The sequence below is a fragment of the Bidens hawaiensis genome, unplaced genomic scaffold (genome assembly GCF_021521415.1).
Source record: "Bidens hawaiensis isolate Kalapana, Puna unplaced genomic scaffold, B.hawaiensis_p1.1 tig00029315_1, whole genome shotgun sequence".
NCBI classification, from domain to species: Eukaryota; Viridiplantae; Streptophyta; class Magnoliopsida; order Asterales; family Asteraceae; genus Bidens; species Bidens hawaiensis.
In genome coordinates, this window is record NW_027494842.1 from 1 (window position 1) to 20,294 (window position 20,294).

At 35.5% G+C, this 20,294-nt stretch overlaps 4 protein-coding genes across 4 annotated transcripts; 2 read left to right on the forward strand and 2 right to left on the reverse strand.

The window, feature by feature from the left end:
- The first annotated feature begins 2,786 nt into the window (after positions 1–2,786).
- Positions 2,787–6,353, forward strand: LOC143578622 (uncharacterized). The gene is made up of 3 exons (XM_077062137.1): positions 2,787–3,263; positions 3,956–5,038; positions 5,884–6,353. The coding sequence occupies exons 1-3, from the start codon at positions 2,840–2,842 to the stop codon at positions 6,351–6,353; spliced, it is 1,977 nt and encodes a 658-aa protein (XP_076918252.1). The 5' UTR covers positions 2,787–2,839.
- A 645-nt stretch (positions 6,354–6,998) lies between these two features.
- LOC143578632 (putative transferase At4g12130, mitochondrial) lies at positions 6,999–10,456 on the reverse strand. Its single transcript, XM_077062143.1, has 5 exons — positions 9,949–10,456; positions 7,821–8,083; positions 7,627–7,725; positions 7,404–7,562; positions 6,999–7,332 (listed from the first exon to the last, which is right to left on the reverse strand). Exons 1-5 carry the CDS (start codon positions 10,404–10,406, stop codon positions 7,088–7,090), a joined length of 1,224 nt encoding a protein of 407 aa, XP_076918258.1. The 5' UTR covers positions 10,407–10,456; the 3' UTR covers positions 6,999–7,087.
- Positions 10,457–13,998: 3,542 nt separating this feature from the next.
- LOC143578633 (uncharacterized) lies at positions 13,999–15,186 on the forward strand. Its single transcript, XM_077062144.1, has 2 exons — positions 13,999–14,090; positions 14,426–15,186. Exons 1-2 carry the CDS (start codon positions 14,031–14,033, stop codon positions 15,020–15,022), a joined length of 657 nt encoding a protein of 218 aa, XP_076918259.1. The 5' UTR covers positions 13,999–14,030; the 3' UTR covers positions 15,023–15,186.
- Positions 15,187–16,422: 1,236 nt separating this feature from the next.
- Positions 16,423–19,198, reverse strand: LOC143578634 (uncharacterized). Its single transcript, XM_077062145.1, has 5 exons — positions 18,924–19,198; positions 17,014–17,073; positions 16,843–16,925; positions 16,668–16,732; positions 16,423–16,570 (listed from the first exon to the last, which is right to left on the reverse strand). The coding sequence occupies exons 1-5, from the start codon at positions 19,180–19,182 to the stop codon at positions 16,519–16,521; spliced, it is 519 nt and encodes a 172-aa protein (XP_076918260.1). The 5' UTR covers positions 19,183–19,198; the 3' UTR covers positions 16,423–16,518.
- Between the last annotated feature and the right edge of the window lie 1,096 nt (positions 19,199–20,294).

Genomic DNA, 20,294 nt, shown 5'->3' on the forward strand with positions numbered 1-20,294 from the left:
TATTAAAACATCGTTTCTTCCATCATCAGACGCTAGCCGTTCAATCCATGCCATGTGCCATCCTCGTGCTAGCTTGCTAAACCTATTTACCTGCGTGCATACTAAAAGTCAGCTACGCTGAGTGAGTTCTAGTTAATAAAAGGAACGTCACATAATATCTAATAAAAGAACCATGGCTATTGCTCATGCTATATATTCTCCATGAAGGGAACACTCTACACATATATTATCCATAGAAGGAACGCTTATATATATATTATCCATAGAAGGAACACCCTATATACTTTCCATAGAAGGAACACTATATTATCCATAAAAGGAACACTATACTGTCCATAGAAAGAACGTTATATTATCCATAAAAGCAACACTATATTGTCCATAGAATGAACACTATATTATCCATAAAAGGAACACTACTGTCCATAGAAGGAACATTATACATTATCCATAGAAGGAACTCTATATATTATCCATATAAGAAACATCGTATATAAGCAATTATTTAATATCCATGTAAGGAACTAATCTCTTCCTTTGGCAATACGTGCAATATCCGAAGATCGTTCACGTACCGACAAGCAATCATCTTTACATACAATATTCACATCTATTTTATTAACCAGACAGTACGTGCAATATCCGAAGATCGTTCACGTACCGACAAGCTTTCATTTTCATTCAACATATATAGATAACATATAAATCATACAAGGCATACACTTACCAATTAAGGTAAGTGTATTAACTATCACATAGAGTATGCACATAGCCCCGAAAACATAACAAGGCATGGGGCTAGAAACTCACCTGAAATCGGTTACTTCTTCTACTAATGGCTACTCCTTTCTTTGGCTGCGCACAACTAACTGTATAACAATTACGCGCATTGATTACTATCACTTTCCATATCGCGTTTCTAGGTTTATTACCTTCAACAAACGGGGGTCCGGGGGGCAGCGCCCCTAGCAGCAGGGTTCTAGGGGCGACAGCCCCTAGCGGGGTCCAAGGGACAGAGCCCCTGGCTGGTCTGTTTTAAATATTCAGGTTATGGGTTTAATCACTTGTAGACTTAGCTAAGCTAGGCCCATCCGTCCATTAAAGCATCTGGGCTCAACTGGGTTCAGCCCAAACCCAACAGAAACTGGCCGAGAACTCCAAGCAGAGAACTCATATTGGCCGAAAACCCGTATGCGACCGAGAACCCTTGCTTTGACCGAAAACACATATTCAGTCGAGAACATATGTTTGGTCAGTTCTGACCAAGAACCCTCAGATCTTGACCGAGAACCCTCAGGTCTTGTGTTCTCGGCTCATCCTTTCTATCTCTTACATCATTCTAAGCTCAAACAACGGCTAATAGTTCCTGTTCACAACCATTAACCACCTATTTTCCATTTCCCCTTAACCGTTTTACACCCATTAGTAACCCTTCATCAAGATCTAATCTGTTTTAGGTTTAAAGCATAATTCTTTATCGATTTTAAACCCATTTTAGCTAGATCCTTAGCTAGTGAGTTGATTAAATCCATTTTAGTCATCAAGCTTGCAACTTTATGGTTCATCTAGACCCGATCTACCCTATGGTTCATTTTCAAGGCTAACCGTTCATAGAAACATAAACTTTAAAGATCAAGAACATGCCTTTGAACGTTTTTTAGGTTGCGGTACAACTTGTTTATAGACTATGATCTTGTATCTAGCTTGTATATCGAGGATCTATCAATATTTGGCTTGGTTTGGTCTTGAATCTCTCTCTTCTACTTGCGGCCGAAAAGGGAGTGTTTGTATGTGTGTTTTGGGTGTAGGGGGAATAAGATGGAAAATATTGATGGAAATGGAAATGATTAGGGTTTAAGGTGTATTTATACTCCTTTAAGCCCATGGACTTAAAGCTCATCTTTCCTTTTTGGTCCATAATTAGCTCCATCTAACTAGCCTACTTATCCTTCTATCTTTATTATTTTACTAATCCCTTAATAACTCAAGTAAACTTTCCCGTCATGATAGATCAATATAAAGTATTATTATTTGAAATTTCGGGATGTTACCTAGTATAACTAGAGGTGAAAAAAAAACCCGAATCCGAAACCGGACCCCAAAAATACCAGAAACCGGTTTTTTAATACTTGGATTATCAATACCTGAACCCGTACCCGTCCCTACCCGTAGGGTACGGATAAGGCATGCATTTCAATACCAAAACTCGTACCCGGAATCGGACCCAATTTATACCCGGTAATGCCCGAAAACCGAAACTGGTTCATGCCCAGATCCGGGTTTCTCCAATACCCGAAACCGGGTTTTTTAAATACCCGACCTATACTCGAAAATACCCATAAAAAGTGCAACCCCTTAAAAAATCCAATCAACCGGAAAAAAAGCACGAAAAAACCCGAAAATATGGTTTTTTCAATACTCAAAGATAAGGTATTCAAATTCACAGTTTTAGAATACTCGGTTCTATACCCGACCTGAATCCGATGTATAGGGTATGATTTGTAGAGACAATACCAGAACACGAACCTAACCCGATATTACCAATACCAGATTTTTCAATACCTGATCAAGTTATTAGATCTTTTTAAAAAGTTGGTTAATTAGTACTATTGTATTTTCTTTCTAAAGAAAATATGAAAATGTCTCAAAAAGTTAAGTTTCCTGACTTTTATGACTATAATAATAATATAATCATTATAAAAGTAACATTGGACAATTATAAGCTAGCAATATATAATTATATCACCAATGGTGAAAAGTCATTCTAACAAGTCCTATATTTTCCATTCCATGCATCTTTGATAAATATCCATTCTCTTTATTCTCCAAAATCACAACCATGCTTCATCTTTCATTACTCCATTTTGCTCTAACACTATGTTTCCTCCCAAATCTATATTACTCACATCCTGAATTACGCGTTCTCATGAACATTAAGGCTTCTTTGGATCCAGAAAACAAGCATCTCACATCATGGATCGAGTTTGGCAACCCGTGTGATGGTTCGTTTCTTGGTGTGGCTTGCAATGAGTATTTTAAAGTGGTTAACATATCGTTACCCGGCCGAGGGTTAACCGGGAGAGTACCTAAGTCAATCTCTAGACTAAAGCGCTTGTCGGGTTTATACCTTCATTATAATTCGTTAACGGGTGAGATACCGAAAGAGATTTCGGGTCTCACCAAGTTATCGGATTTGTATCTTGATAATAATAATATTACTGGAGAAATACCTCTAGAGATTGGGAACATGAGTAACCTTCAAGGTCAGTTTATTTATTTATTTTTTGAATGGCGATTTTTTTTGTGTAACCGTACTTTTCATATTTTTTTAGAGCTATATGGCCAGATTATATTGTCTTAACCGGACAATGATGAATAATTTATAAACTCTAATTCATTTCACTTTTTTTATTATTTAATAATCGATGAATATTGATTTTATTATTGTTATTATTTTAATTTGTTTAAGGAGATTGAAAAGCGTTTATAAGTGGTTTTCTAATCAGTAGCGGACTTTGAATAAAGGTCAAAAGTTTGATTATCAAAATGGACTTCTAATTCTTTTTTTTTTATTTAATATTTTATTAAATATATAATTTGATATATATTTAATTTGTGCTCGTTAATTTTTTAAAAATCTGAATACACATACATTTTATCAATAACCGAAAATATTACGAGACTAAAATAACATATTTTGAATATAATTCGGTTTGTAATAAAATTTATATCAGAATATCAGAAGAAAAACTGAACAAAACTTGGAATTTAGATTTTCAGTCATACGAAAAGAATGGTCGAATTAAATATCAGATAGAACGATCAATAAAAACATAAAAAAGAGACGAATACCACCAATAAACAATTCTCAGTCTCCTAAAAAAAAGCTCTTTATGAATATTCCTAAACCACCAAGAAATAAAAAAAGTTAACGAATATTCTTTCTTTTTTACAGTCGTAGAGTTGTGTTATAACCAGTTAACCGGTCAAATTCCTGGGACCCTCGGAGGTTTAGCCATGTTACAGCGGCTCGATCTTAGTTTTAACCAGCTAAGCGGTCCGATTCCGTTAAACATAGCCAACCTACCACAACTGGAGTTTTTCGATGTTCAACACAACGCGCTCGCAGGCTTCGTTCCAACCGGTATGCCAATATTCATTTTTAACATTTTTTTTAATTTAAATATTTTCACATTTTCATTCAATATTGTAGATTTAAAACGGTTGAACAACGGATTCAGATACAACAACAATGATCATTTATGTGGTATCCCATTTCCTACACTAAAACCATGTAACAACCAACTCGAACCGTTAAACCTGCCCAAATCGGCTAACGTTCCGCCTCATTGCAACCAAACACATTGTACGAACCCATCAAATCTCAAACACATCGTCATTGTAGCCGCCATAGTCACCGTCACAAGCGCTTTAACCATAACCGCATGCGTCATAATATTCAAAATATTCATCCACCGACGACAAAAACACAAAATCTGGAGCAAACCCGAGACGCCCAAACATGAGCTCACCTCACAAGAATCATCCCCGAAAACCAACGACCCCGTTTGCGCGTGGGACCCATCACAAAACTCACCAAAAGCTTGCGGGTTTTGTGGGGTTTGTGTCGAGTTTCAGTCAGACTCGTTACAAAGTTTCAACGTGGAGGAAATCGAATCCGCCACTAGCTACTTTTCAGATAATAATTTGCTAGGGAAAAGTAAGTTTTCGGCGGTGTACAAAGGCGTGTTACGTGACAGATCGGTTGTCGCGATAAAGAGCATAAGTGTCACGAGTTGTAAAGCCGACGAAACCGAGTTTACAAAAGGTTTAACCTTATTAACCTCTTTAAAACATGAGAATCTAACTAGACTTAGAGGCTTTTGTTGTTCAAAAAGTAGAAGTGAATATTATTTAGTGTATGATTATGCATCAAATGGGAATCTATCAGAGTATCTTGATGTTGAATGTGAAACAAGAACAACACATGTTCTTGACTGGCCCAAAAGAGTGTCCATTATTAATGGCATAGCCGAAGGTAACTCACTAACTTAAGTGTTAAAAATCATTTACTTATTTCATGATATTAAATAGACGTATTGATTTTTATTAATCTCAACTATTATCTTTTGGTCTATGTTGGTCATGAATTGGCTGATAACGATCTCACATTTATCATATTTGTTTCCAACAGTCCGTGACTAACAGAATTCTAACGTCGTTAGTTGCAGGTCGCCAGAAAAACATTTTTTCCCGGAAAACTCCACATTTTCGTCCCAAACATCTTTCACCCCGATGAGTCGGTGACGGTGGTTGGTTGGTGGTGATGGTGGTGTTCAGGTTGAGTTTTCCGGCAAAAAATGACTTTTCCAGCGACCTGCAAGTAACGCGTTAGGATTCTGTTAGTCGTAGACCGTTGGGAACAAATATTTTAAAAGTTGGGACCGGCATTGACTAAAAGATGATAGTTTTGATAAATAAAAACCAATACTCCTATTAAATAATAATCGTTCTAAAAATATTCTTAGGTCTTGCATACTTTGTCATATTTGTTCCAACGGTCCGTGACTAACAGAATTCTAACGTCGTTAGTCGCAGGTCGCCAGAAAAACGTTTTTGGCCGGAAAACTCCACATTTTCGTCCCAGACATCTTTCACCCCAATTGTGCTCAAGTGGCGGTGGTGGTGTTTAGGCTGAGTTTTCCGGCAAAAAAATGCGACTTTTCCGGCGACCCGCAAGTAACGGCGTTAAGATCTGTTAATCGCGGACCGTTGGGAACAAATACTTTAAAAGTGGGACCGGCAGCGACCAAAAGATAATGGTTTGGATTAATAAAAACCAATTCCCCTATTAGATATTAATCATTCTAAAAATATTCTTAGGTCTTGCATACTTGCACCGAAACGACCCGGAAAACCCCGCGATGATTCACCGAAACATATCGGTTGAAAAGATTCTACTCGACCGACAATGCAACCCATTGATCACAAATGCTGGCCTGTTGAAGCTTCTAACCGATGATATTATGTACTCGGCACTAAAAGTTAGTGCTGCGTTGGGCTATATGGCACCTGAATATATTACAACGGGGAAGTTTACTGAAAAGAGTGATGTTTATGCTTTCGGGGTTGTGGTTCTTCAGATATTGTCGGGTAAAAGTAATGTGACCGGGGTTCGGTCCGCTGCTAAAGAGAGAAGGTTTGGTGATTTTATAGATGAGAATCTTGAGGGGATGTTTTTGGAATATGAAGCTGATAAGTTGATTGAAATTGGGTTGATTTGTGTTGATGAAGTTCCTGAAAATCGGTTAACGATGGCGGATGTGATTCGAGAATTAAGTAGTTTTGTTTAGCGAATTCGTTTGTTCTTGAACTAATATTTATTTCCGAACACAAATTCATAGAACTCTGGCTTCACCCAGTAAACAAAGCGAACATATTTGTTAACTGAACAAACGATCGAACACGAAAAACTAAACTGAAGAGGTTATATGACATCCTAATAAGCCAAACAAATTATCACGCCTTCCACAGACGAACCTACGACACCCTTTCACGCACAATTGTTCGTGTTCTTTGTTTCAAAAATACATGTTCCATTTACGTTCATTCATTAACAATATACATGAACAGTTCACAAACGAACTTTAACTAAACATAATTGAAGCACAAATCCAAAAAAAAATGTGACAACATGTTTGCCTGTAAAATTAATAAAACTTGCCTAAATTCTAACGGATCGAAAAACCTTTATAAAAACGTGTAAACAAACAAACAAACAAACATAAACTAATGAACATAAGCCAACAAACATATACGTACGTAATCAAACAAACGTCAACAAATAAAGTTATAAAGAACGAACGTTCACAAACATTATAATGAACGAGACATGAAGACATGTTTGTTCGTGTAACTATATGAACACATTGTTTAATAAATAAACAACTTCTTGCCAAACGATTCATTACACGGTTAACATAAGTGACGATTTTAACTTTATTTATGCGTATTTTTTATTTTATTATTTAGTATACAATAAAACTCATACAGGATAACAGAACAGTTAGATTACCCGAAAAATATTCTAACCAGAAGCTTGGTACTGCTCATGCTCGGAAAGCCACTGGGCAGGCCACCACTCGGGCCGAACTGCATCCACCTTCACGTCCTCTTGACCTTTGATGACCAAATTTCCCGACCCTTTAAAAGCTTCCTCGAGCCTAAGCAACCCGAGCCCGCGAGACCCAAGTGCGGTGGTGACGGTTCCGGCTTTCTTTCCGGACTTCAGCGATATCACTTCCGAGCCAGGAGCAACCTTCTGCTCCACTTCTGAAACATAGTTAAAAGTCAAACAGTTGACCAAAAAGTCAAACAAAAAAGTCAAATAGTCAAGCACGAACCGGTTCCAGATTCGTTAAGGAACTTGAGAGGAAGCAAACGCTTGCGGATAACCCCACGGTGGTGGGACCGAGCGATTAACTCTTGGCCCACGTAACATCCTTTGTCGAAGCTTATCGCGTTTAAACCCGCAAGATTGTACTCAAGTGGGATTGCATCACCTAAATAGTATTTATTAACTTAATAAATCAAAACAAATGTAATAATAATTTAAACCAAATGTACCTTTCGGGATCTCGATAGATCCTTCGGCAACTCCCTTCTCTAACCTCCAAAGAAGAAAATTCTCTTCTACGGTTTCGGTATTAGCCTCAACCAGCGGTGCTGCGACAAACATATCCGCGTAAAAGATTTTGTATACGATTAGTAATATTAAGAAACTTTCTATTATTAACATTTAAATTTTATGTTGATCTTACGAGTGACGTTAGACGGGAATATTCCTCGGAACCCTAGGCAATCCAACCGAGGATCTTTATGCCATTGCCAACCGCCACTATTTCCTTGTGAAGACGAGCTGCCGGTGGGGTCCACCGCACCGCCCCACCCGACCGAATGTGCTACAGGGTCTTCTGCAGATGTGGCTGTTGGTGATCTTTCGTGGTGGTCGGTACCAAACCTCTGCCAGCACGAGAACTCGTCTCCCACGTTCTCGATATCAACCTTTGACCTTAATCTATATCTGTATAAATGTAAATAAAACATCCTCAAAAACAACATCTGACATTCATTAATCAGAACATGTTTTCATAAATTTGACTACGAACACTTAATTGGACAAATATTTGTGTTCATGTTTGTTCGTTTAAAAATGAACAAGTTTGTGTTTGTTTATGTTCGTTCATTTAAAAACTAAACGGAAGTTCGCGAGCATAAATGAACATATTTGAACAAAGATGCACGAACACAAATGAACATACGTAAACGAACACAAGCAAACATAAATGAACACACTTAAATAAACACAACAACCAGTATAAAACATATTAGGGTGATATAATTTGAAAAATACGAATATCATCTAACAATTTTCTATTAATATGTAAACGAACGTGAACGAGCACAAATGAACGTTCACAAAGCATAAATGAACAAACGAACGAAACAAGTGTCATGTTTGTTCGTTTAATTAAATGAACACAATTTTTTTGTTCATGCTTGTTCGTCTATTAAATGAACGAACATAAACAATCTTCCCACCGTACGGTTCACGAACATTTCTCTGAGTGTTTGGCTCGTTTACACACCTAAATTTGACAATTAACTAAATTTAGAGGTTTACATGGTTCAGGTTTGGGCTCAAACCACAAACAAAAACTCTGTTTTTGTGTTAAAAAAAAACATTTTTTCGATTTTGGTTTCGGCTTTACCCTTGAGCAGGAGAAAAATAACCAAAATAACAAATTTAATCCTAAATATTTTATCAACAAATATTTAATTGATTATTATACATATATTTTGACTAAAATATTCAGGTAACACTATTTACCAAGTTTTTATAAACTCATTATATCTAGAGCAGCATTAACAAAAACATCCTTAAAAACAACATTTAACCTTAAATCTATTAAAAATTGATGATAAAATGCCACATGCATACAAATTATAGGTGCGAATGGTACGGTTTGGGTCGGTTTTGAAAACTGTTCGGTTTCAGTTTTTCAGTTTTCAATTTGAGTTCAATTCGATTTCAATTTTTCCAATTGTGTCATTATCGCTTGAAAATTTTGCCCAAATTAATAAACTTTGGCCTAAACCATTTTGCTAATCAATAACTTTTATATATTTCGGCTAAAATATTTGACCTACATATCTATTTTTTCTTTAAAACTACATAAAATAAATAAATAAATAAATTCTATAAATTCAGATTAATTTGTTTTGTTTTCATTACATGTAAAACCAAAGCCAAATTGTAGTTTCGGCTTAAAAAAACATAAAACCAAACCATTAGTTTTTGTTTCGGTTGGATATTTTCGATTTCGTTTTTTTTTTCAATTTTATAGCCACCCCTAAATTACAAACTGATTTAATAAGTTAAGCAGTTAATGAGCTTACTTTTTTAAGGTCTCCACAACCTCATCCATACAAACTAGGGGTGTGCACTGTACGGTTTGGGTCAATTTTATGCTTATAAGCCCGAGCCAAAAACTAAAACTATAGTTTTTAATTTTTTGAAAACCATTCAGTTTTAGTTTTTCATTTTAAAAAATTTAGCCCAAATTACACAAAATCCCCAAATTACACAAAATCATTATTATACATTTTGTCTAAAATATTAGAGTTACATATTAATTTACTTCTTTAAAATGACTTAAAATAAAATTTTGGCCTAAACCATTTTGTTAATCAATAACTTAGTTGATTATTATACATTTCGGTTAAATATTTAAGTTACATATTTATTTACTTTTTTAAAATTACTTAATCCGAAATAACTAAATAAATAAATTCTATAAACTCCAATAAATTCGGTTTAGTTCGGTTAAAAAAAAATCCATAAAACAAAACCGTCGGTTTAATAAATGAACCAATTAACAAGCTTACTTCTTTAATGTCTCCACAAGCTCATCCAACACCGAGCAATCCACATCAGCAAGCAACACCACCTCACCCAGGTCGGATCCATGACCCGGACCCGACCCGGACCCATCAAGTTTCTCATCAACCCTGGGCTGCTCATACAAAAACAAATCATACAAAAACCTTCCTTGTGCGGACAACATGGCGGCATAAACCGACCGAGCGGACGAAACCGGGACATTAGGAGTAACCAAGCTCGACTTCTCATCACCCGTTGACTCATTAAACCGTTTAATATCGTTGGTTAATAAGCCCTGTAGGAATTTGACTGTGTCGGGGCCCCGAACCCGGATAACGGACCGGGTTTTGAGGTGGGATGCCATTGGACCGGCATCGTGGAGGTGGGTTTGGGAGGAGAAGTGTTTTAAGGTTTTGAAGATGGGGTTTAAGGTTTGGATTGTGGGTTTGAATTTGAAGAACATGTTTTGTTGTTGAGGATGTTTTGTTGGTTTGGGGGTTTAAGGTTTAAGGAAGAGAGGGTGTGGGTGTTTTGTGGGCTATTTGGTTGATGATACGTGTGTGTAGGTTGGGCTTTGTTGGATAGACAAGTAAGATAACACGTGGTGGACCGGTGGTGTTGTAGAAAGCTGACGTGGCGAATGAGGGAATGATGTTGAGTGGAGGGTGTTATTTTCAGGGGTGGCAGTTGTTGACAGTTCATGATCAGAACCCGACATGAAAAAATAACGAAGTTTTGGGTTGTCCATGGCCGGCCCTTAAGGAGGGTTGGGTGGTCGACAGCCCCAGCCCGGCACCCCGATAGGTAAAAAAAATATGTATTTTTATGAAAAACAATATGTATATTTAATGTTTAAACTTAATTACATAACAATTAGTTTGGCTTAGTGGCAAGAGGGTATAACACTCAACCAAAAATTTTTACACAACCCAAATCATAACCAAGTATGTCTATTTAAAAATTAAATTGTTTAAACCCAACAAAATAGTCATTTTACTTAAGGCCCAAATATTTTTTGCCTTCGGCCCAATAAAATTTTCGCATTCTCGGAGTCGGCCCTAGGGAGGACTAATACAACATGTCGTAGAAAACGGGTTGGGTGTGGGTCAACTAACATAACCTGTTTAAAAATGGGTTGGGAGGGGGCTGTTAACGGTGCAACCTGTTACCCTACCAACTTGACACGATTGACATCCCTAATTGATTTTTTTATTCGTGTCATTGCGTTACCATAACACGATGGATTTTGTTACCTAGTTAAAGTCCAAGGAGGTTTAAACTAATTCTTTTATTATTTCTAACCATTCTTTATCAGTTAAGGCCCAAACGTATTCTGAAATAGTCTTTTTTTCGAAGCTTAAGTAATCATTTTTAAATATTTAAGTTAGAGGATGAAAAATTGAAAATAATAAAAACCACCCAAGTTGTAGCTACTTAATTAAAACATGGTATATTAAAAATCTACATTAGCTCAAATGCCAAGTTTGAACCACGTGTACATAAACCACAAAGTCAAATTGAATACCAGCATGTAATCGAACCAAATTTCATATCGAAATGTGTTTAATAAGTTTTACATTATTTGAAATACATAATTTTGAGTTTAGCTTGATGTATGTTTATGTTTTTTGTTTGTACGTTTAAGCTTCTTGCGTCTTATAAGTTTTCTTGTTTTATAATATTGGTCATTTAAAAGAAAAAACATATTTTTGAGTTTAAATCAATGATCAACTACTTTTATATCGTGAGGTAGGCATGTTCAAAACGGTTTGGGACTAGGAACCGGAACCGGTTCCTATATTCAAAACCCCCTTTTAAACCGGTTCCAGGCTCGAACCGGTTAGGGAACCGAACCGGTTCTCCCACCCTCGGACCCCTAACCTATCTAACCGGTTCTTACCGGTTCCTAACCCGGTTCCTACTTTTTTCCATTATAAGTAGGGCCGTTTTTCTAAAAAGTAGGGCCGTTTTTCTAAAAAGTAGGGCCGGTTCTTACCCCTAACCTATCTAACCGGATGGTTCGGTTCCAGAACCGGTTCCGGTTCGGTTCCGGTTCCTACCCGCCCCCACTCAGAAATGCATGAACCGGTCACGGATCATCGGGTTGAATCAGATAGGGTCCGGTTCCTAAAAAAACGGGTAGGAACCGGTTCGGGTCCACCGGTTCGGGTCCAGGAACCGGTTTTGTTGAACATCTCTATCGTGAGGTGGCCAGTGTTTCATGATACACAGGCGTGATCTACTAATCAACATCTTAAAATATATTATTGTTCTTTGACTTACTGAAGGAATTGAGTATTGTATAAAACAACACCCAACGGATTTGCATACGAAACTGAAAAACTCATACGTGTATCAAGCTTAGTCAATCGTTAGTGGACTCGTGGGTGTAACAATTATATCAAACTTTTGTTTGAAATTTACATTTCTATGAATTTGTTTACGGTCTAGTTTAATCAATTTTGACTTTGTTTCCAGGTTGAATTGTTGTTGTCAATTTCAAAAACTACAAACCAACAAGTTGGGTCGCTTTCATGTCTAAAAACTGTTCCGTTTGACGGTTTAGCTTTGATTCTTTTTATTTCTTTTAAAGTCATTAGCTTGCATTATTTTCCATTTACAACTGATAAAATGGGTTAGAAATATATTTTATATCACTTACCTGTTTGTAATACTCTTGATAGTTTTTTAATTACAACAATATTATTAACGGTTTGAACCGTTGATCTCTTATATATGTCCATGTACATGATCGGTCTAAGTCATAGTCCATCAATCAAACCAAGCGTTAAATTGCTAAGTTAAACACTTAGATCGTAAAAAACTCAAAGCTTAACTCTTCATTTTATTAAATCACCTTTATACAAGGGCGGACCTATGCTCAAGGTTTTGGGGGGGGGGGGGGGGGGGGGGGCGACCACCCACCTTAATTTTTTTATTTTAGTATTATTTTCATGTGAAAATCCTGATTGCCCCCCTTAAAATTAGTATCAAGTCTCGATGTCACCCCCAAGAAAATAATTCCGCGGTTCGTCAGTGCCTTTATATAATACCAAAGTATATAAATATTTTTTAAGTAGTCCTAGTTGGACACCAAAAAAATGCACATATAACTTAGATATCGTCATATTACCAAAATATATATATTTTTTTTTAAGTTGTCCGAGTTACTACAATACTACCTGACATTTTCTATGGGCGTTACATCAAGGGGAAAAGGACAGTAAAATTAAATAACTAACCTATTGTTTTAGTGCGTGCACTGATATTTAACATTAGTGTTTTTTTTTATATAGCCATTTTTCATAAAAATATAAAGCATCTATAAATGTTTAAGAAAATAGTTAATTTCTTTTATTCAATTTTACTTTATAAAAAGTTCTTATATCTCAAATTAATCTAAAACAACTTTAATATTTTTCGAAATTAATTGATTATATAAATAGAGCAAAGTTAACATACAAATTAAATTAACGTGTTAGCTGTACGAATCAAGTACTAATTGATTTGTACAACTAGCACGTTAATTTAATTTGTATTTAATTCAAACCACCTTATATACATATATAACTTTAAAAATAATTTTTTATTTTTTTTCAAACGGTGACTTTCACAGTTAAGCTATCTCACTACGCCAACACGTCGCGCCCTGCCACCCCACTCAGGCCAACTATGTTGACATGATCGGGATCCACGCTGGCATCCGAGTTTGGCTTGGCGTTCCCTGTAAAACCCATATGGCTCACCCCGCCCGAAGGCACGACATGTTTTAATGCTCTGGTAAAATCCGGTCGGAATCAAGATTCGAACCCGGAACATCCGGATCATCCATCATGTTCCTGGCCATTGGAGCAATTTTAAAAATATGTGATAAGTTTAACCACTTATCTAAATATCTTTAAAAAAATATAGTCTATTAAAAAAATATCCCAAGTCTTTATTGCAACATTAATTTATTTGATGTTTGTTGAAATTTGAAAGAGACTTATAAATGTGCTTTCATCATATTTATATATATAGCCAGCCAGCAAAGCAACAATTTCCCAAAAGGAAACCAACATTAACACACAACCCATCGGAGAATAATATGAAGCTTATTTGGTCACCGGAAATTGCTGCAAAAGCTTTCATGGACACCGTTAAATCCGTAATCATTCCATCCCTTTATTATTGTTCATATAAGCATGCGACGCAGTTTGTTGTCAATTTGTCTTTTGTCTTGATGTAATCACTGTATTTTGTTAAAAATGCAAAGTTTTTGAATTATTATAATTATTGAATTTTTTATTGTCTAGTAATAATATATATAATGATTATAATGATTATGCTACTGGGATTGTCCGTGAGAATAAAAATAAGGACAGTTAGTGGCTATATTATTAATATAGATTATTATCGACTAATGAGTTATAGTTCATTATTAATTTTTTTTTTTGAATTATATAGTTTGGATTATTAAAATTCAATATTATTTTTTTTAAGTGCGAGTTATTCGAAGGATCAAGTGCGGCGGAGTTAATATCGGCAATGGCGGCGGGTTGGAACGCGAAGCTTATTGTTGAAACATGGTCACGTGGCAGTGTGACAACCACAAGCATTGGTTTGTCGGTAGCAAGTATGCACACGTGCGGGCGACACGTGTGCATAGCTGCTGACGAGGATTCAAAGGCCGAGTATGTTGTCGCCTTGGCGAAAGCCGGAATGGCGCCCGAGGTAATCGTCGGGCAGCCGGAGGAGGTGGTTAAGGGGATGGTTATAGATTTTTTGGTTGTGGATTCTTGGAAAAATAATTTGGGGAAAATAATAAAAGAGGCGAAATTCGGGCAGCGTGGGGCGGTGGTGGTTTGTAAGAACGCGGCGGTAGTGGTGGATTCGAGGTTGGGTGGGTTTTTTGATGGTGGATCGCGGCGGGTTGCGAGGTCGGTGTTTTTGCCGGTTGGGAAAGGGTTGGATATTGCGCATGTGGCTGCGTGGGAAAGCGGGTCAGGGTCAGGTTCGGGTTCGAGCATGCGGAAGAAGAGTAGGTGGATAAGGAGGATTGATAAGGAGTCTGGTGAAGAGTATGTGATCCGAAAGTGAGATGGATTGTTTTTAACTTTTGATAGTTGATAAAACATTAAGACATAACTTTTTTGCTATTTGTTTACTTTTTTAAGTTTGTGGTATAACTTGAATTGCAAGTTAATTCTGTTGTGAGTTTTAGGTGTGTTTTGTATATATGGAAGTTGATTTGTTGATAGTGCAACTTTGGAGACTATAAGTGTTCACGGAATGGATCAACCTGATTAAAACGAAGCAAGTTAGTCGGTTTAGCTGGTTAGAAACTCTTCGGTAGGATTTGAAATTTGAAAGTTTGGAACTCGTTGTGTAAACTAAACGATCTTTTAAACTTGTTAAAATTTAACTTTTTCTTTTTCGTTTTTGGAATTATGGTTATGTACATCTATAATAGTCATGAACCGTCTAGTCATTTTAAAATTAGGGTACGGTGTAATAATTTAAAAATTAGTTAGTTTAAAGCATCAAACCGATTTGTTAAACCATAAAATATCTAATGTTATGTTTTAATATAGAAATAATGTTATGTTAAATAAAATTGTTAAATGAATTGAAAATTCGAAGGAGAGTGTACGCTTAGCCTAACTCATTGTTAAAAACACTTGTTTAGTGATAAATTCTAACAATAACATGATCGGACGGTGAGATAAGTTGTCCAAAGGGGCGGAGATTTAATCCGTAGCCATAAAATAGTCAATAGATAAAATCATAAAACTAACTGAGATTGAGATCTCTTGTAGGGGTGCTTGAGCTCGGGTCACTTAACATGAAAGAGCTTACGTTTGGCTTGTTTTTAAGATTTATTTAAATTTATGCTCCACTATAGGTGATTTTTTTAAACTTGAGTAGGGAAAGCGCCTCGCTGCAATCCATGCAATCCAGCAACTTTCGGGCCCAGTTTTTTGTCAGAATCCAGTGAGATCCGTGCCAAATCCTGGAAATTCTAGCAAAATTCTGCAAACTCCGGCCAACTGGTCTGAAACTTCAACAAATGGCCTGGAACCAGCCTTGTCGGAAACAAAATGATGTTTGGGTTGGGAGTAATTTTTTTAGTAAAGTACAATTTTATGAAGTATTTTAGTTCTTTTTAATTTTGTATTTTTTTCAGTCTTTTAACATGCTTATTAACGAAATCTAGTTTTTTTATATTTAATATTTAGTAAATCTATTTATATTAAATGTTATGTTTTTAAACATGTTAAAGTATAGCTAGGGATGCGAAATATGGGCATTTTCATGGTTTAGGGATGAGATGGAAAAGACTGATGTTGATGAGAAAGTGTTAGGGATGGGTTAGGTTTCTTGGCTCACTCTCTTGGAATATATTAGGATTAGGACATTACGTCCATTAGTTTAGCCCATTAGACTAAGGTTTATTGGCTCTCTGTCTATGACCTATATATAGTTGTACATTGTATCACACTTAATATCCCTTTCACCTGATGGCGAAATGGAACTAACTTCAGAAGAAAAAAAACAGTAAAATGGTAGCGTTATACTAAATCGTGTAACAAGGTTTACGATATTATAGGTACCTGTAGTTTCTCCAAGGCATCCTCAATGTTACCCCTGAAGAAAAAGTTATTTTAAGGATGTAAGATATGATTTTAAAAACATATTAATAATAAAAATATAACAGAAAATAAACAATGGATAGAATTTTAACTTTTGTGTTCTGGTCTTTGTGGAGGATATCACAAGTTCACCATCTTTGTTGATTCTATTCTTTTCCTGACTAAAGAAGTTGATGTCATTATAAATAAGGAACATATATTTACATGTTATGATGTTAATGTTACTTAAAACATGGCATGATAACATTACTAGCTAGGTAAACTAACCATCTGTAAAATTTTCTCTCTGACCCGGTCACTTAACCAATATGCTTCCTTAATATTAAACCGCATATCAACCTTGGTGTTTACTGCAAACAAAATGAACAGGGTAAATCTTGCTACAGGAACATTTTTTCTCAAGTGTGACAAGACTTAAAACTTAAAAGGATATCAAACCTTTGTTGACATTTTGACCTCCTGGTCCACCGCTCCTAGCAAAGTTCACAGTAACATGATCTAAGTCACAAAATGAAACACCTTGAATACATAGTTAAGCAAAAAGAAATGCATAACGCTTCTATTTACATTATGCAGATAAAGAATCTGTATTGATTTCTATGTTTAACACTATGCAGTTAATGCGGAATAATATCGAATATGTGTCAAGGACCAATATTTGAGATATCGGTTATCGCGGGAAGATATTGGTAGGATATCGGTAATTTTAATATCATGCAGAATTTTTATATATAACAATTTAGCATTGACAATTCACTATACTCTGCTACTATTAACAAATTAACCTTTTGCAACTTACAAAACACTAGCATTTGTAGCAAGTAGAAACTGATTAAGACTTAAAACACTAGCGTTACACACTAAAATTGACAATTAAGACTTAAAAACGGATATCGAGAAAATCGGTGATATATCGGTCAATAACGCTGATAATATCGGGACGGATATTAGACATGTATTTTGCACTGATATATTACCAAGGGACCGATAACCGATGATATATCGGCAATTTTGACTGCATAAGTTTAACTTTAACAATCAGACAGACCAATACACATGTCAAAATAACAGTTTTGTTGCTTTAAAGGTTCACTTGCAACTCCATTTAGTGTAAATAAAAAAGCTACAGATTTGAATCACTTATGTATTAAACAGAAAAAGTTTGTACGGAACAATAACAGATTTCCATTTATAAGATCTTGGCATCTTATGTATATAACAGTCTATAGTTAAGCAAATTATAAGATGTTGGCATGTTGCATCTATTATTGATGCAGCTATGGAAGCGGTCAAATGGCTCAAGAACGCATGATAATCAAAAACGATAAAGTCGAACCAAAGGTTCTAAGAACAAAGTTCTTTATCAGTTTATATTTAATCTAAAACTAAAATAAACAATTATAACCCTACTTATACTACACAAAGGAAAAAAAGATAAACTTGGAAATAGGGCTGTAAACGAGCCTAGTCGAGTCAAGCCAGGGTGTGCTCGAGCTCGAACTTAATCGAGCTGACTCGATCTCGGCTCGTTTAAAGCTCGAGCCGAGCTCCTTTAATTTTTAATTTTTTTATTTTATATTTTACAAATTTGATATATAAAAGACAAAAGGTATAATTTTAACATACATAGTATATAAAGTTTATAAACTAGAGAATTTTAAATTATATGTTTTACTTTTGTTATTTTTTCATAAGGTTTTAGGGATCGAGTGGCATAATATATGTATAATTTTATTTATTTAGTTCTTGGTATGCTATTATTATATATAGATACTAAAATTTAGGTTTTAATCTAAACGAGCCGAGCTGACCCTGGCTAGAGCTCGGCTCGTTTAGAAATCGAGCCGAGTCAAGCCGTGCTGATTTTGAATCAAGCTTTTTTCGAGCCGAGCTTTTTCCGAGCTATTTTCGAGCGAGCTGCGAGCCACGGGCTTTTTGAACATCCCTACATGGAAACGTTATAAACATAAAATAATAAGACCTGAATTCAAATAATGAGATAGCTCTGCATTAATTATCTTTTATCTATTTGACTCATTAAGAAATAATGTGGATACAACGAAATGGAAGGCAAACATACAACAAGCTGCGTCGCTAGTCCTTTTTGAAAAGTTACATTCATAGATCCCGGGGTCGTAACATTACTATTACTATTCACTACACGTAGAACACGACCTAAGTAGCTCCACAACCTCAGGCGCACAGGGAAACCAAAAGTAAAACGTATAATAATAATAATAATAATAATAATAATAATAATAATAATAAACTTAAAAGAACACATAATAAAAACAATTTACAATAAAACTGCGGGTAAGCGGGCAACGAGCTGAGGCGCAATTTATTACGTAGAGTAATTTTGGGAATAGGTTCATCGGCTCCAGCAGCTCTCTCCATGGCTTCGTGTAATTGCTGTTGCACTTGAGACAGCCGTGCCGATGTCTTCTTATTATTGCTGGAATCACATCGGACCGGAGTGTAACTGATTGGACGGGAAACGAAACGGACCGGAGAACGGACGACGGTCCAAAGACAAGTGCGGATTGATACGGTTGGCCGGAATATCTGACGGGCGAGAAGTATACCGGTGGTTCTGATTGCCGCCATTGAGTGTGTGTTGTGAGGAAACTGAATTTAAACCACTAAATTTTAACATATTGGGGATTTTTGGGGTCATGTATTCATTTTTTTAACATGTGTAAACATATTCGGGACGTTAGTTGCAAAATCGTTAGTCGCTAGTTAGGCGGTAGATTGAGGATTAGCGATTAATCGGGATTAATTGAATTAGACTTTAATGTATAATTTTTTTTTTTTATATATATGTGTACCTATTTTTATATGCAATTTTCAGTTTTATATCTATACTATATATAATACATTAAATAAGGGCAAATTAAGACACCTATTTTTAAGTAATTTACAACACTTAAAACATAAGGCACATGTGTTAGTAAGAGTAAACATGTCTTTTAAACAAAATCCATTCAACTTATAAGTTTGGTCCCTCGTCTTTAACCATATTATGTTTTTAATTTAACTTGTAAACTAACTTCCCACCCATGATTTTTAAACGACTATAGCCTTTTCATACGTTAATATTTTAATAAACAAATTGCACCATAAAAACGAGCATTTTATTCTCTTTAATTTGGATATGATATTGTTGTAATTTTTTTTTCATTTAAAATAAATTAATGTTACGTAGGGGTGTTCAGTGTCGGTTTGATGGTTTTTAAGTTAAACTTGTGAGTCCAACTGTTAATACTGATTTTTTGTCGTCCAAAACCAAACTCAACCATTGAAAGTTGAAACCGAATCGTTACGGCCTAGTTCCAGTTTGGTTTCACAGTTTAAACTTTAATAATAAATTCAATTTAAAACAATTAATAATTTAAATGTACCATAAATTTTGAGATGATCAAAAATAAAAAATGATAATTTTAGCCACATAAATGATAAATATTAATGGAAGATCTAGGACGTGAAATAATAACAACAAAGATTACAAAAGGAATCATATTGCAATTAGGTTAATTTATAGTCTTTTCTGGTTTCATATGGTCGGTTGCCGATATAACCCGCGAACCAACCGTTCACTACATTTTGAAAATTTTGAAACCGACCAACAAACCGAAAGTAAAAAAGAAAAAGAAAAAAGAAGTTAAACCAATGACCAATTTAAACGATTTCAAGGTTCTAACCGAACCATAAACACT

Excerpts from the sequence above, each read along its gene's own strand:
- LOC143578622 (XM_077062137.1), top strand. The coding sequence starts at position 2,840 with ATGCTTCATCTTTCATTACTCCATTTTGCTCTAACACTATGTTTCCTC. Across the intron at positions 3,264-3,955 it reads GAACATGAGTAACCTTCAAG|TCGTAGAGTTGTGTTATAAC; the intron begins GTCAGTTTATTT and ends TCTTTTTTACAG. Across the intron at positions 5,039-5,883 it reads TATTAATGGCATAGCCGAAG|GTCTTGCATACTTGCACCGA; the intron begins GTAACTCACTAA and ends AAATATTCTTAG.
- LOC143578632 (XM_077062143.1), bottom strand. The coding sequence starts at position 10,406 with ATGTTCTTCAAATTCAAACCCACAATCCAAACCTTAAACCCCATCTTC. Across the intron at positions 7,726-7,820 it reads ATTCCCGTCTAACGTCACTC|CACCGCTGGTTGAGGCTAAT; the intron begins GTAAGATCAACA and ends TGTTTGTCGCAG. Across the intron at positions 7,333-7,403 it reads CCTTAACGAATCTGGAACCG|AAGTGGAGCAGAAGGTTGCT; the intron begins GTTCGTGCTTGA and ends ACTATGTTTCAG.
- LOC143578633 (XM_077062144.1), top strand. The coding sequence starts at position 14,031 with ATGAAGCTTATTTGGTCACCGGAAATTGCTGCAAAAGCTTTCATGGAC. Across the intron at positions 14,091-14,425 it reads TCATGGACACCGTTAAATCC|TGCGAGTTATTCGAAGGATC; the intron begins GTAATCATTCCA and ends ATTTTTTTTAAG.
- LOC143578634 (XM_077062145.1), bottom strand. The coding sequence starts at position 19,182 with ATGGCGGCAATCAGAACCACCGGTATACTTCTCGCCCGTCAGATATTC. Across the intron at positions 16,926-17,013 it reads AGGTCAAAATGTCAACAAAG|TAAACACCAAGGTTGATATG; the intron begins GTTTGATATCCT and ends TTTTGTTTGCAG. Across the intron at positions 16,733-16,842 it reads GAGAGAAAATTTTACAGATG|GAAAAGAATAGAATCAACAA; the intron begins GTTAGTTTACCT and ends TTCTTTAGTCAG.